General features: G+C 38.1%; 1 protein-coding gene across 2 annotated transcripts; it reads right to left on the bottom strand.

The window, feature by feature from the left end:
• Positions 1–1,939: 1,939 nt before the first annotated feature.
• PRR13 (proline rich 13) lies at positions 1,940–14,074 on the bottom strand. 2 transcript variants are annotated; one of them, XM_072406025.1, is made up of 4 exons: positions 13,985–14,074; positions 7,705–7,750; positions 3,586–3,911; positions 1,940–2,245 (listed from the first exon to the last, which is right to left on the bottom strand). In XM_072406025.1, the coding sequence occupies exons 2-4, from the start codon at positions 7,721–7,723 to the stop codon at positions 2,210–2,212; spliced, it is 381 nt and encodes a 126-aa protein (XP_072262126.1). In that variant the 5' UTR covers positions 7,724–7,750; positions 13,985–14,074; the 3' UTR covers positions 1,940–2,209. The 2 variants fall into 2 exon arrangements, with proteins under 2 accessions (XP_072262126.1, XP_072262135.1); XM_072406034.1 differs by lacking the exon at positions 13,985–14,074 and adding an exon at positions 7,834–7,854.
• Between the last annotated feature and the right edge of the window lie 238 nt (positions 14,075–14,312).

The raw sequence follows: 14,312 nt of genomic DNA, 5'->3' as shown, positions 1-14,312 counted from the left end.
AACTCAGTAAACTCACCTTTTCCTGTTCCAGCTTCAGGAGCCACCATCTTCCTTCTATTCTTCCACTTCCAGATGATCTTTGGCCATCTTGATTGGCATGCGCAGCTCAGCCTGACCAAGCTGGTTGTACTGTCTATCAACAGTTAGATTCTGTTTATGTATAAAGATTTCATAGTAGAGCTGAGGTTAGAGATGAAAATGGGATTAAGTCACATGATTATGATACATGATTAAAAAGGGATATCGCCTTCAATAATGATCTGCCTGATCATAGAAACTTATTTTCACATTTTGACTTTGTACTTGTCTGCCATTTCTTTCGGATTGGTTGATGTTGTTCTTGGTTGTTACATTTTTATTGAGTATTCATTCCCCCTTCCTTTATTCCGCTAATCCTTAAAATGTATAGTGTTTTTAAAAAAATAAAATAAATAAAAATAGATTTAACCTAAAATGTAGGTGCTTTAAATGGTTACATCTGTTTTTCATGGAAAAAATAACTGCAATAGTCATTGCAGCCTGGATGCTTTGCCCTGAAGTCCAAGGCTGCCTAGGGAGTCACAAATCATGTCTAATCTGTGACTTGATCCTAAGGTTTACTAAACACATGACGCTTGCACATAAAACTTGACACATGCAGTGCAAGCAGGAGTGACTGCATATATTGTCAATCATCTCTGCCCTGCATCTTCTTCCTTTCCACCAGTCCTGAGCCTGATTGAATTTTTGTTTTGGTGAATAAAAAAAATCGTCACCTATCAAAAAAGAAAGAAAACTACCTACTAGTATTTTTTATCTATGAGTAGTCATTCTATACCTCCATCAGTGGGTGGAAGCTCCACATCTTTATGGTGTCAGTGCTCAACCCAGAAATTTTTTTAAGCTGGGCGGGAAGAAATTTTAGGTGGATGGCAGCCCCTGCATGATGACCCAACTCATTAGTAACTACCCAAAAACAGCCGGGTGGTTACTGAAAAGTGCCCGGTGGTGCACCCAGCTAAAAGGAGCAGGGGAAAACACTGGGTGTGGTCTCTGGGATAATAATGCATGATGACAATGCAGATAAATGGAGCACAGAAGCAAGCTTCCTATGATTTTGAATTTATCTATCAGATGTATGGATTGCTGGCACTTTGTAAATTAGTACTTATCATTGGTCCACTGATTCATTCTTTGTTCAACTAGATTAGAGCCTCTGTCCAGTTGTTTTGTAAAATCTTTGTCCCCAGTGGGTGAATTTACCCTAATTTCCCCCATAAAGAGCATGAAATATCTCTAATGGGGATATATAACTAATATAAATATAACTACATTTTAAAACACTTATGAAACGTGATAATGTTTTTATTGCCATGTCTTCCTGTTGCAAAACACCCATGCGGCAACCCCCACATTTTGTGTACTGGATTCACAGACAAAATCTTCTCTTTCTATGGCTTAGTACAAATGGACTGATCTGCACTGCTCATCCAATCACCGATCTGATAAATCAAATGGATTTCCCTTGAAATCACAGGTTCATCTCACAGCAGACCAATCACAAGCACCTATTTTATGGTTCACAATTGAACGTGTTTGTTCAAAATTGTTCAAAAGTGCACAATTCCTGTCTCTTAGATTGTAAGCTCTTCAGGGCAAGGTCCTCTCCTTCACCTGTGTCACTGTCTGTGTCTGTCAGTCATTTGGAACCCCTATTGATTGTACAGTGCAGCATAATATGTTGTAGCTATATAGATACTGTTTATAATTAATATTACATATGAGACCCCTTGTTTTGAATTAGGAAATGAGTAATTACAGGTCTGAAAATGAATTGGACGGGTCAGTCCAGTGCAAAATTGCAAGCAAACTTGCTCTTGTATTTGACCTGTAGTTAGGCATTAATTAGTAGAATGTCATAAAATCAACTGTATGAAGTTTGTGTTTCTGCACCACAGACTCACCACAAAGAAAATTAAACTTTATTATTGGAAGCAGGTTAGGGAATAAAGTTGTATTAACTTTACAATACCAATATACAGAAAAGCAGGAATGCATAGTGTTGTTCTTGCAGTGTAACTGCCTCAGAACACTGCAGGAATGATTACATTCATCAGTGATGGTAAGTGCAGAATGCGGCTATTCAGCTTTCGATACATAAGCTGTGCAGGCTACTACAAGGGCAGTAGCACTATCCCTGGCCTTCCCCAACAAGCGGGGTCTCATCATTTTAGTCACTGCTGGAAGAAGAGGATGAAGAAGATCTCTGGAAATAAAAAAATGAAGGAAAGAAAAGTTAGTAAAATTTCATGTACAGACAACACAGTCCTGTTTAAGGAGCTAATAAATATAATTATAATGATTTATAAACTGCAAAATTACTCCACTTTGTGAACACGTCCCTACCTGACAAAATACAAACTATCTGTCCACTACAATCTGTAATAAACTCAGATGCATAAGTTGTAAGCAGACGGGCCACAGGCTAAATCAAGACCTGGGCCCAACACAAAGAAAGTAAATACAGCAACCAGTTAAATCTCTGGGCTTTACAACAGAAATGTAAATAGGCAAAATAACTGATTACATGAATGGGGGCATATTGGAGTTCCCCACTTCCCATAGCTTAGGCCTAAAAGTCACAAGAGTGACTGGTGGGATTGATTTACTGATTAGTAATCGCTAGAATGAGCCACAAGGCTATGCAAATTCTCCAACAGATGGGAGCTCCAGTTTGGATCTGCTTTATTGTTTGTACATGGCCTGACTTGTGTACTTCGATTGTTATTTACCAACACATCTGAACAATTCTTGCCCGAGAAGTGAAATACACAGTTGCTCTCAATCTGTCTGCTCCTGATTTTACTTTACATTCACAGCCAATCCAATCATTTTATTCGATCAGTGCAGAAATTGATCTGCTTGTGTGTACTAGACCTTACATAACTTGGTCATTAGGCACTTTAGTTGAAAAGACTGCATGCAGCCAAACTGGGAAGTTTATTTAAAGAGAAATATACTGTATAACAGAGTGCAAAAAGTATACATTACTATTGCTTGGTTTATCTAAACATCTTATACACATAAAAAGGTGATCATTGAATATTTGTGGTATTATAGATTTATATTAAAATGTTACCCTTCTCCCCCGTAATCCTCATTATTGTTATTTGATATACCTGACTGGATGTAATAAACACCTTTCCTCTCTCTTCTGTTTAATTGGCTACTTTTTTTCCCTTACCTTCAAAAAAGTGTTTTCTCAAAAACACAAAAGTTACTTTTTGACTCCTACGTTATTATTTATCTTCAAAGTTTAGGGATTAAATCCCAACTCCAGACACAACTATTTTTTTTTTTTATCTTTGTTACTGAAATTGCCACTCATTTCAGGTGCTCAGCGAGCTACAAAGCGTGCTCAGAGAGCTACACTTTTGGCTCCACACTTTATCAGATCACTGGATATGAATGAAACTAGATCCAGAGTTTTGACGCTGCCCCCTTTACTCTGCTGTACCTTCCACAAAATGGTGCAGTACAGCAGTGTCATTTGTGCTGGTTGAGTGAACCCCATCATGAAACATGCTCACATATTGACCCACTTACCCTTCCATGTGAATGCTTATGTGCTTTGTGTGCCTTCTTCATTTTCTTCCTCATCTTCTTATCCATGGGGTATCCAGGCATCATGGGGTTCATTGGGTTGCCTGGCATTCCTGGTGGGTAAGGTCCAACATGCGGAGGGTAGCCAGGCTGATGACCAGGATGTGGTACATGACCTGGAGGATACACAGGCTGCCCGGTGGGATAGACAGGTTGACCTGGGGGATAACCAGGTTGTCCAGGTGGATAGGCAGGAGGCACTGTGCCAGGTGGGTATGCAGGATTAGTGCCAGGAGGATATCCTGGGTTTGGTGGGTAACCAGGTTGTCCTGTTCAAACAATAGAGCGGATTACATTGTGGTTTACAAAGTCAGCATAAAATTATGATTTTAGTAAGACAGAACTGTACTATGTCGAGCCTAAGGTTATTTTGTATGTAAAACATCATCCAGTTATTGCTATATCTTGCTGACTTTCTAGAAAACAGAACTGTGCTGCACCTTTACAAAGGTAAACATTTAGCAGTTGCACCTAAATCATCCTTACAGAGAGAGCACATTAATCATGGTAATGTTCTAGCTGTTCCTACGGCCATTGTGACAACAGGAGTTAAGACTCAAAGGATAGATTCCACGTGTAGAATTCAACTACTAGATCAGTCTTGAAAGGTCACAAAATCATGTCATTTGTAGCAAGACTATTCCACATCAGTGCCAAGGTAAATTTAGGCTTGATAAGCAAATTATTGGCCAAGTTCCTCAGGTAAAGCTCTAATATTGGAATGATACATAATGCCAGCTTGCCCACCTTATCCATATTCCTACTGGACAGTGTGAAAGATATATATATATCAATGGGCTAACAAGAGAATGCCTAAGTGAAAGAACACCTAATCATTGTGTTGGAGCTAAAAAATGGCACCGGGTTCTGAAACAGCAGCAGTTGTAGGTCACCTTATAGCCCAAGGTACAGTCATTTATATGTATTATTAAAGAAGTTTATTTAAGTTCCACTTTAAAAATTTGTCATCAGACAATGTCCTTTCTGCAATAAATATTCTTACCTGCCTTATCACCGCCCATTTGTCAGGTGATTGATCAAAACTGTGGGTCTATGGAACTGAGTTACACCATCCCGGACTGGCCAACCAAGATGGCCAAAGATTGGAATGCAGAAGGAGAAGATGGCGGCGCTTGTAATGGAACAAAGACAGGCGAGTATCCCCAGGGTTTAGTTCCACTTTAAAGTGCCTCATAATTTAAGAAGTGCCTGCACTTTTTTTTAGGTGTGAGGATTGCTTTAGTTAGTTTGTACTGTGTTTATTAGCACCAAGTTTTTTTTTTAACCCACCCACCCCTACTAAAAAGATTCTATAAACTGACAAGCAACAGTAATCATATTAGGTAAAGGTACCACCAATACTGTCCAGATTTAGGTTTTAAATAATTAGAATTCTTTAATCATTAGAATTAGAGAAAAGTGAAATTCCAATCAGATTTTTTTGTGTGTCTGTGTCCTAACATTTACTGTCCTGGAGCCACAACAGGTAATGATAGAAAATTTAGTGTTTCTCAACCAGGATTTCGTGGAACCCTAGGGATCCTCCAGAGGTTGCTAGACATTGCTTGAGGAATGAGAAATTTCTACCTTTCAGGTTAGCTTTGGTAACAACAATGACCTTTTTGACTATCTGTAATTTCCAATGTCCAACAACGTAGGAGGCATTATTCCCACTAATGTACTGTGAGCTGTGGATATAGTAGGGGTTCCCGAGGACCTAAAAGTTATTTCAAGGGTAACCCCTATGTTAAAAACATTAAGGTTGCCCTGGAAAGAGAGGAATTTCCATCTAATCACTTCAACATTTTCCCCCATTTAAAGTTTTACCCTCTTCTTCATAGCTTGCATAATTGTTCAGGGTCAATGACCTAAAGTGGACATATTACCAAAATATTTACTTTACATATAAGGGTAGACTACTCTTTTATGTAAGGTAAAAATTATAGAATTAAAAATAAAAAAAAGATGATGCCCCTTCCTCTCTGACTTGCAGGTAAATCCCAGGACACTTCTGGATGCTCCTCCTAGATCAGGCATGTGCAGAAGGATTTTTTTCTGTAATGGGAAAAAAATGCCAATACCATGCATGCACAGTGAGAACTGCACTCCCCCCCCCCCCCCCCAATTACAGAAGGCTACATCATCCCATTTTGCACCTGCGCAGAGTGAGGTCAGGTGATGTAGCTAGAAAAAGATGGCAGTGCCCAAAGCGCCGGGATGGATTAGAGGATGGTGTGGGACCCAAATGAGGACAGCACCAGCGCCAGAGGGATCAAGGGCTCGGCGGAGGTAAAGGCGAGTGTGATTTTACTTTTTTGGTTTAATGCCACTTTAAAAGTTAGAGAATAAGCACACATTTTCTTCAAATAGGTCAGCAATTGCTACTCTACTATATGTTTTTCAGAATAGTAAACCTGTGAATATCTTGCAGGATATAACATAAAAAATGCTGGTCAAAGCAAATTGTTTACACCGATTTTGACAATACATAAATGGCCCTATCAGCAACCACTTGCACTGCCACGTGAAAGGTGGAAAGTGGGGTTATATCAATGATAAATGTATCTATAACATGCCCACAGATTTACATTATAAAGAAGTTCTTGATTTAAATAGGAAGTCTCTAGATTTCCTATGTTTTTACTTATCAGTTCTTGCAAACATAAAGAAGTAAATGTGATTTGTATACACTTTCATACAAATTTTGTACACATCAGCTTCACACTACAGAACTATGTAAATTCTAGTTAGGTTCTTTTAGGTCAATCCCATAATTAAATAATTTATTATCCCATAATTTGCCTTTTTGCTAGTCTAAATAAAAATGCTGCAAGAGCTTTTAAATGATTTTATTGATTGGGAATCATTGTGCCTGGTATCTATGGGAGCTGTTAATACGTCATTCAGATAGCAATTCAAAGTCCATGCTGTGTTGTCCTAAGCTGCATTCTTTCTGCCTAAAAAAATGCCATACTAGAAACTGTGTGGCAGGCAACAATTTTTAACATGTGCTATTTATGGAGCAATCTGTGTTGCCTAAAGTTTAAGTATAATTTAACTTTCATGCAAAGTCCTTTTTCTCCCCATCACTGCCTCCTAACCTAATTAGGAGAATCAAGAATCCCCAAAAACTCAAGGGCCACAGTCCTGTTCCCATCAGATGGCCAAGGGCCAGAGGTAGGTGAGCTTCATAGAAGTCTATGGTGCTGCATTGTGAAGACATTGCCAGGGAAGAAGACTAGCAGATATCAGACGTAAAGCCATCAGACTGTGGTAATAACAAATGACCATGGTAAGGACAATAGATTGTGAGCTCCGCTGAGGGACAGCTAGTGACATGACTATGAACTTTGTACAGCGCTGCATAAAATGTTGGCACTATATAAATACTGTGTAATATAAATTTTATTTTTACATATTGTTTTAACATTCCAAGGTTTGGGGATCATGTGAATCACTTTCCTATCTTTTATGTGCAGATGTTGATGCCTGGATAAAATCTGAGCGGATACACAGGGCTCGTCTTAGCTCCCAACAACGTACTGGTGGTGGTGGTATTTAAAAGGAAATTATTTAATGCTGCAGCGTCCAGCTTTATTATTTTACTTTTAGAACCTACTGTTTATGCATGTGGATTAAAGGCAATGAAAAATAGATTTTTTTTTATCTTTATTGTTGATCATTGCTGTAGGACAACTACAAGATATATAAATCAATACAGTCAAGCCTACAGTATTGTGTAGAGAGAAATATGCAAACTGTCACTGTTTGGAAAGGTGCAATTTTTTTCATGATATTGGATGTTTTTATTACCTATTCAGTGACAGATCAGGAACAAGTTTGGAGTTTAGACTTAGATTTACATTGCCCCTAACCATCCCCATAGGCTGTGACCAATAAAGCCATCGGTAGTATCCAGCCATCCCAAAAAAGTACTCCATGGAGAGTCAATACTATCATCAACAACATCATCATCATCGGCCCAAGGCATGATCCAAATATATTAATGAGCTTTTTTTTCCCCAAATTACTTAAATGAAGAAAGAGATTTAAAAAACCTACCTGGGTGGTTTGGATACATTGCTTTCCCCAAGAGTGGATGTTCTACCTAGAAAAAAAATTTAGAAAATTCAAATTTCTGTGCATGGAAAAAGAAAATTCAGATGAGCTACAAATTATACTGCTGCTTACTATCTTAAGTAAAGAATGCAAATTCAATAATTTCACATTAGTGTCTAGAATTCCAGGACAAGCTTCACTCCCTGTTATTCACCACCCGTCCAAAGTCGAAAAAGATGACACCACAATAAAAGAGGGTGTGTAATCAGCAGCAAGCAAACTACTAGAGGTGCCAGTCAAGGTGGATTTATTTACCACGTCTAACATATTAAGATATCCAGCTTTTACACTAGGTAAGGTATGCAGACCCCAAAACATCCAAATGAGCCTCCAATACATAAAAGTGGTTTAACTTTCCTGCATTTATAAAACACATACACACACACGTATGGCTTTTAAGCTAGGGTGACCACTGAAAGAGCAACCTATTCTAGAAAAAATGTACATTTATCATGGTACTGTTCAGGTAAAACACAGAATTCTAAATGGAAAATCACACTTTATAAGTCCAGTTCCAACTAACCTCACTTTAGCACATTAACAATGCTTATGTGAATAAGGTAAAACATTCTAATATACTGGATGTAGAGTAATCAGAACATTGAATCCAAATGCACATTTCAGGACCATAAGCAACATAAACTTTGCTAAAAAAAAAGAACAGGTCAGATAACGGAAGTGAAGTCTGCTGTCATTCCTCAGACTCAGATCAAAGTCCTGCAAAGGGCTAGGCAGTGTGTATTTGTTAAAGGACAGCACACCATTACTCATAGGATCACTTCCCTTCCATTAAATACAGACTTTTCCTGATGATTCACTGAAAATGTAGTCATCTAACAGTGCAATACTACCAGATCTGCCAAGAATAAATTACAACGTAATTTTAAGAAAAAAAAAAATGTTAGTCTGCATGTCACATCCATTTGTCCTTCACATGGCGGCTGTGCCATGTGACATGCACCATATCATCATCTGCATCATGTATTGTTTTTACTTTTAAATTCTACCATATGATCATGACAAACTATTACACAATGCTATTTAAGCTGAACTAAAACAATTACTGGAGGTAAAAGTTTTTTGTTAGATAAGACAAGCAAAGTCTATGCAAAAAACCCTTTTCCTGGCTCCTGGTGGCATTTTTTTGGCTACAATGAACAGTGCATGAGAACAGTGTAGAGCCCAGTTCTTGATGTGGCACAACACCAAATAGACCTAAATCTTGGGAACATGTGCAGTAACATCATCAATCACCAAGGAGGAACACTATGGACCCAGAAGAATTTCCAGCAATTATGGTGGCATTGGGGGATACAGTGGTGACAAGTTCCTGGATCTATCATCACTACAGGGTGTCACCTAAAAGATGATGTCATATTCAGGACAAGTTCAACTTAACATCCAGGTAATGAGTATTTTCAAAAACAAAGATTGGAAACCTCCATACTTCACAGCACAGGTTGCCCACTGGAGACTGGGATGGGTACTGAGGCTTGTGGATAAGAATGGCATAGGGCCAGCAAACAATGCACTGCCACTGCACCATCTGCATGTATTTCTATATATACACTACATCTGGGTTCAGGAAAGTATAAAGCTGGCGATGGTGCCACTTTACTAATGCTGCATGCTCTATTATTATTTGCTTCTTGTTGGAATATTTCTCATATTAAATTAATAATATGTCAAATATTGAAGCAAAACTTACACAATGCTATTAAAAAGAAAATTTCTTTGTAAAATACTGAAATCACATTAGTGCAGGTGTCCTGAGATATTCAAATTAGAGCAAAGAAAACTAAAATCATTATACACAGCTACGATATTACATTGCATCCATTATGGAAATCAGAAATCAGTGACTTGTTATAGACAGGGATTCTGATTTACTGTTCATCACACAATGAGTAGGGAGCTTTTTTTGCTACAAGATTGTGTAATAAATGATGCACTTTAAACCATTTTTATGGAAAAAAAAAAAAAAAACCTAAAAGTATGCCAACTATGCAAGTGCAAACTATAAACACAATCACAAGACATTACAATCATTACTAGAAATGTATGCTGTCTTTAAAACACACCTTATTTTCTTGTATAGCAACTCAAAGGGCAATGACATATGACAAATGATGAAGCTTTTGTAAACTACAGTCCGGTAGCTACAGGTTACAAATGTTTGTACACTAAGCCTATCAGCTGCGTTAATAAATATAACAGCCAGATAACACCAAACTTGGAGCTAAATTTCATAGCTTCCAACAGGAGAAGAGGATACCCTTCTGTCAGTGAAGCTGGGTGATCCAGCCAACCTGAATCTGGTCCTGAATTCAAAACAATTGCTAATAAATGATGTTGAAGAAACCCATTCCAGGTTTGCTGGATTCCCCAGCTTCACTAATGAAAGTATATCCTCTCCAGCCTTGGAGAGCTTTATTAAATCAGACCCCGAGCAACTACATTCACTTTCTCCAAAAATAAAGCAGGCAATTGCTACTAAAATGGTCTAATATGTAGAAAAATGACAGGAGGGCACCTTTGTGTCTCTTTATAAATTGTAAATACATATGAAAGCAGCCATATTTACTTATGACATATGCAGGTTCTGCTTCCCCTGCTTGTAATGCTGGACAATAGCTGTACTTGATTGCTTCTTCCCATAGTGAGTGCCTGTGAGCTGACTGATTGATATAATGTATTACCAATCTTGCTTTAACATCTATTAAAGAAAGCCTGTACTGAGAACAATACAGACACCACCATAGCAGACCTCCTTCTGTTAAAGCCAGTTTTCTTGTGAAGCTAGTGATCTCAGAGGAAAGCCAAAACTCCCGATCTTCATACTTCTTTTAGATCATTTAGAAAATTGATGAATCAAAAAAGCCAGTCAGGTAACTAGCATTCTCAAAAGGAGAGCTAAGCAATGGAACCCTAAGTAGCACAGTAGTAGTAGTACAGGTTTGCTTTTATTCCCTTTTCTACAAAATAAGTTACCTTTCATTTGCTTCCCAATTTAGAAGATGAGTACAAGAAAATCCCTGGGAAGGTATACAGAGGGGCTAGGTGATAGGCCAAGAGCTTTCATATGGGGTAGATAGGAGCTTACATAGAAATTTCCATCTTTGCTCCAACTTATGAAGGAAAGGGGCTACAGGGGAGAGATATTAAAGCACTCCACAGGTAAAGCACAGGTTTGCTGTAAGAAAAGCAGTGCAATAACTCAAAATGTCATATTTCTGGTAATGTACAATATTCCAAAAACATGGAATTAGGTTTATTGGCTTCCCCCGAATTGACCACAGACTAAATGACATATGACTTTGGTAGGGACATTAGATTGTGAGCCCCTCTGAGGGACCACCAGTGATACCACTATAGGCTGTGTAATATGTCGGTGCTATGTTCATACAAGATAATAATAATAATTATCTCTAAAATTGTAAGCTCCTCGGCGCAGGGTCCTCTCCTCCTCCTATGTCACTGTCTGCATCTGTCTGTCAATTGCAACCCCTATTTAATGTACAGCACTGGGCAATATGCAGACACTATATAAATAGTGATTGTTATAATATTAATAATAATATAGCATCACTTTATTAGGTACCAAATACCTAAAAAAATTTGGGCCAATTAAACAATGCTGAGTATACCACAAACCATTGCAATCCTTGGAGTGGTTTTCCTGTTAGCATGAAGTTTATATAACAGCCATATGAATACCTTTGCCAGGTTATCACTAAAGTCACTAAAGACATATCAATAGCAGCTTATGAAACGGCACCGCCTTTTCTCCCATCAGTGTCTCAATGAAAGCATTTACTTTCTATCCTTCACAAAAAAGAAACAAGATTAACTCCTCTCTAGCTGCAGGCATTGCAAAAATTATCTAACTTGGCTTCACCTTCATTCCTGTTTCACAAAGCAGGTAAACAAATCTAGATAACCCATTGCTTGCATTCCAATGACTACTAGCAGTGTTGCTGTTAAACTGGCCTGAACCACCAACATTAGGTTTAATTGTGTAAGAACTGACCAATGGCTCTGTTCAAGTTAAACTGAAGCTGATGTCTTCTGTTCCCAACTGTTACCATCATTTCTACAATGGGATATAAGCAATTCCATTGGCTAGTGGTCTTCAAAGGTCCGAGCAGCGCCAGACACTGACACTCACTTACAGACTCTTGTAGTAAATTATAGAAACTGCAGTAAGTGAATGTGCACTGCAGGGAGTGAATGTGCACTGCAGGGAGTGAATGGCTAATGTGCAGTTGAAGCCTCTGTTCAGCCAAACCTGGCCCAAATCGAACAGAGGCAGCACAAGTTACTGGGACACATAGAGGTTATTTCTCCAAGAATTCAGACAGAATACTCTCATAAGAACAAACAGAAGGTTCTAACTCTTCTCTACCTATAATATAAATAAATATATGTGTGTGTGTATCCTCAATACAACATAATTGTATGGAGGATATCACAAAAATACAAAATTTACCTTTACATAATAGAGTTCTTCATATAACAACCCCAAGACAGACACATGGGAGCTGCCATTGGTTACTTCTTTTATTGTCTGTCTTTCTTACCCTTCATACAATATGTTTTTTACATATTAGCTGTCAGGATACATGAGATGCGTGTTTTGAGGTTATTACTCACTAAGTAGGGAAAGATTAATAAATAATGAGATGAGTCCAGCAGTGCCAAAATTGTTGTTATGGGAGTTTCCTATTTGTATGGATCTTTCTAGGAAGTCCTTATAGGTTAAATATCTAACATTACAGAGGAAGAACAGGCCCTTAGTACCAGCGTTCAATATTGTTGGGCACACAGACTTTTGATTGGCTATTTGGACTCTGGCTAGGCAGGACATGGCTCTAAAATCAAAATAGTCATAGTGTCAAATAAACCAGGTTTGAGAAAAGGGGTCTGGAACTCTTCAGGATAATATAAGGAACTCCCTTTAAATTTGGAAGATCTGGCAGATTTAGTGGCAAGATGGGGTGATTCCCATGCCACCTAGTAAATCAAGTCCTCACTACCGTATGTGCTAATTATGATATACCATATAAAAGATGTATTTGTGATAAATAAAGACGATGAGGCAGAAATACAGTGAGTGGCAGTGTGTACACAGCTGCAGGGTGTGGTAATCAGCATCTGCAGGAGCAGAGGGCACTCCGCTTATCCATTGTATCCAATATCATAAAATTGATTTCAGTGTTACGGGTGGGGAAAATCATAAATAATATCTGAGAGCAGCACTATATAACCAAGTATGACTCATAAACTGGGCAAAAAACACTATTTATATGATAAGTGTGTTATCTATTAACCACATTGCGCTATAAGAGTATAACTGCTGCAAGGCAGTACAATACAATGAACATAAAAATATTCGGCATGTCTGGTTCATATCAATACCTGGGCACACATTTGTGTTCATCTGCTAGGCTAGAGGGCAGGAGAGATATTAGGGGTCCACCAGGCCCCAGATGACTCATCAGAGAGAACCTGTCACACCTCTCCAATAAAGTTTAGTGAACAAAAAAAGAAAAAACTAATAGTATTTAAATTTAAAATATAATAAAATCAAACATAAAAAAATACAATAAATAAATGCACCTGTCTGTCCTGAGCTCACACACAAAAAAACCCACCAGAATAAATTTGTAGGTTGCCACATTTTTGTAAACAACTATAGAACCACACTTGCCAGAACAAGAGAAATAATTCCACCGACCTTATTGATCTAAATTAAAGACCTCTAAAGGATTTAAAAGTGTCATAGTTCTACATTACAATAATGTGATTTTGTAATGCTTGACATTGGGTTTCTATCTACTCTCTGATGTTCTCATAAAAAACCCTTAGGAATTATATGATGCTTGTACACACTAATACATTTGTATGTAATTTTTTTACTAAAAATCTTTTTAATCTGTAGGTTCAAAATAAATACAATGTCGGTATCAGGATTTAGAATATCTTCAGGCCTAAAATGCATGCTTGTCAAAAGTATAAAAAAAATACAAAAGCCCTGGCAATAAAAGGGTTAAACCAGTTACAGTGACCATGAGCCCACTTCATGTATGTAAACATGATGGAAATCACAGGGAAGCTGCCATATGTGTCTATAGCAGTGACAGGTACACACAGCATTAGGTAGGTACACACATATCAGCAGGTAGGTAGAGCAGAGCTCACACACACAGAACATAGCGCTCACCTGTCACCAGTAATCTTCTCGCTGCAGCTCCTCTCTTCTTCCGGGTGACTTTTTGATGTTTTGTTCATGGCTCCGCCCTCTTTCATGTCATTGGCTAAATTTCTCTTTCGTCCTAAATATCCGCCCTTTAGCCCCACCCACAAGGCGAGCCCAGTATAAAAGGAAGACACACCCAGGCAGCATTGCAGTCGTGTTAACCGTTTCATTCCCGGAGGAGTATTTTTAGAGGAACCTTTCTGACCTCACAGACCACTAAATTCATAATTTTAAATCCTGCGAACCATTAATCTGAATTTTTTTTTTAAAAAAAGAAATACATTTGTAAAAT

This window comes from Pyxicephalus adspersus, chromosome 1 (assembly GCF_032062135.1).
Source record: "Pyxicephalus adspersus chromosome 1, UCB_Pads_2.0, whole genome shotgun sequence".
Lineage (NCBI taxonomy): Eukaryota > Metazoa > Chordata > Amphibia > Anura > Pyxicephalidae > Pyxicephalus > Pyxicephalus adspersus.
The sequence above is the reverse complement of the archived record's forward strand: the minus strand, read 5'-3'. Positions and strand labels throughout refer to the sequence as shown.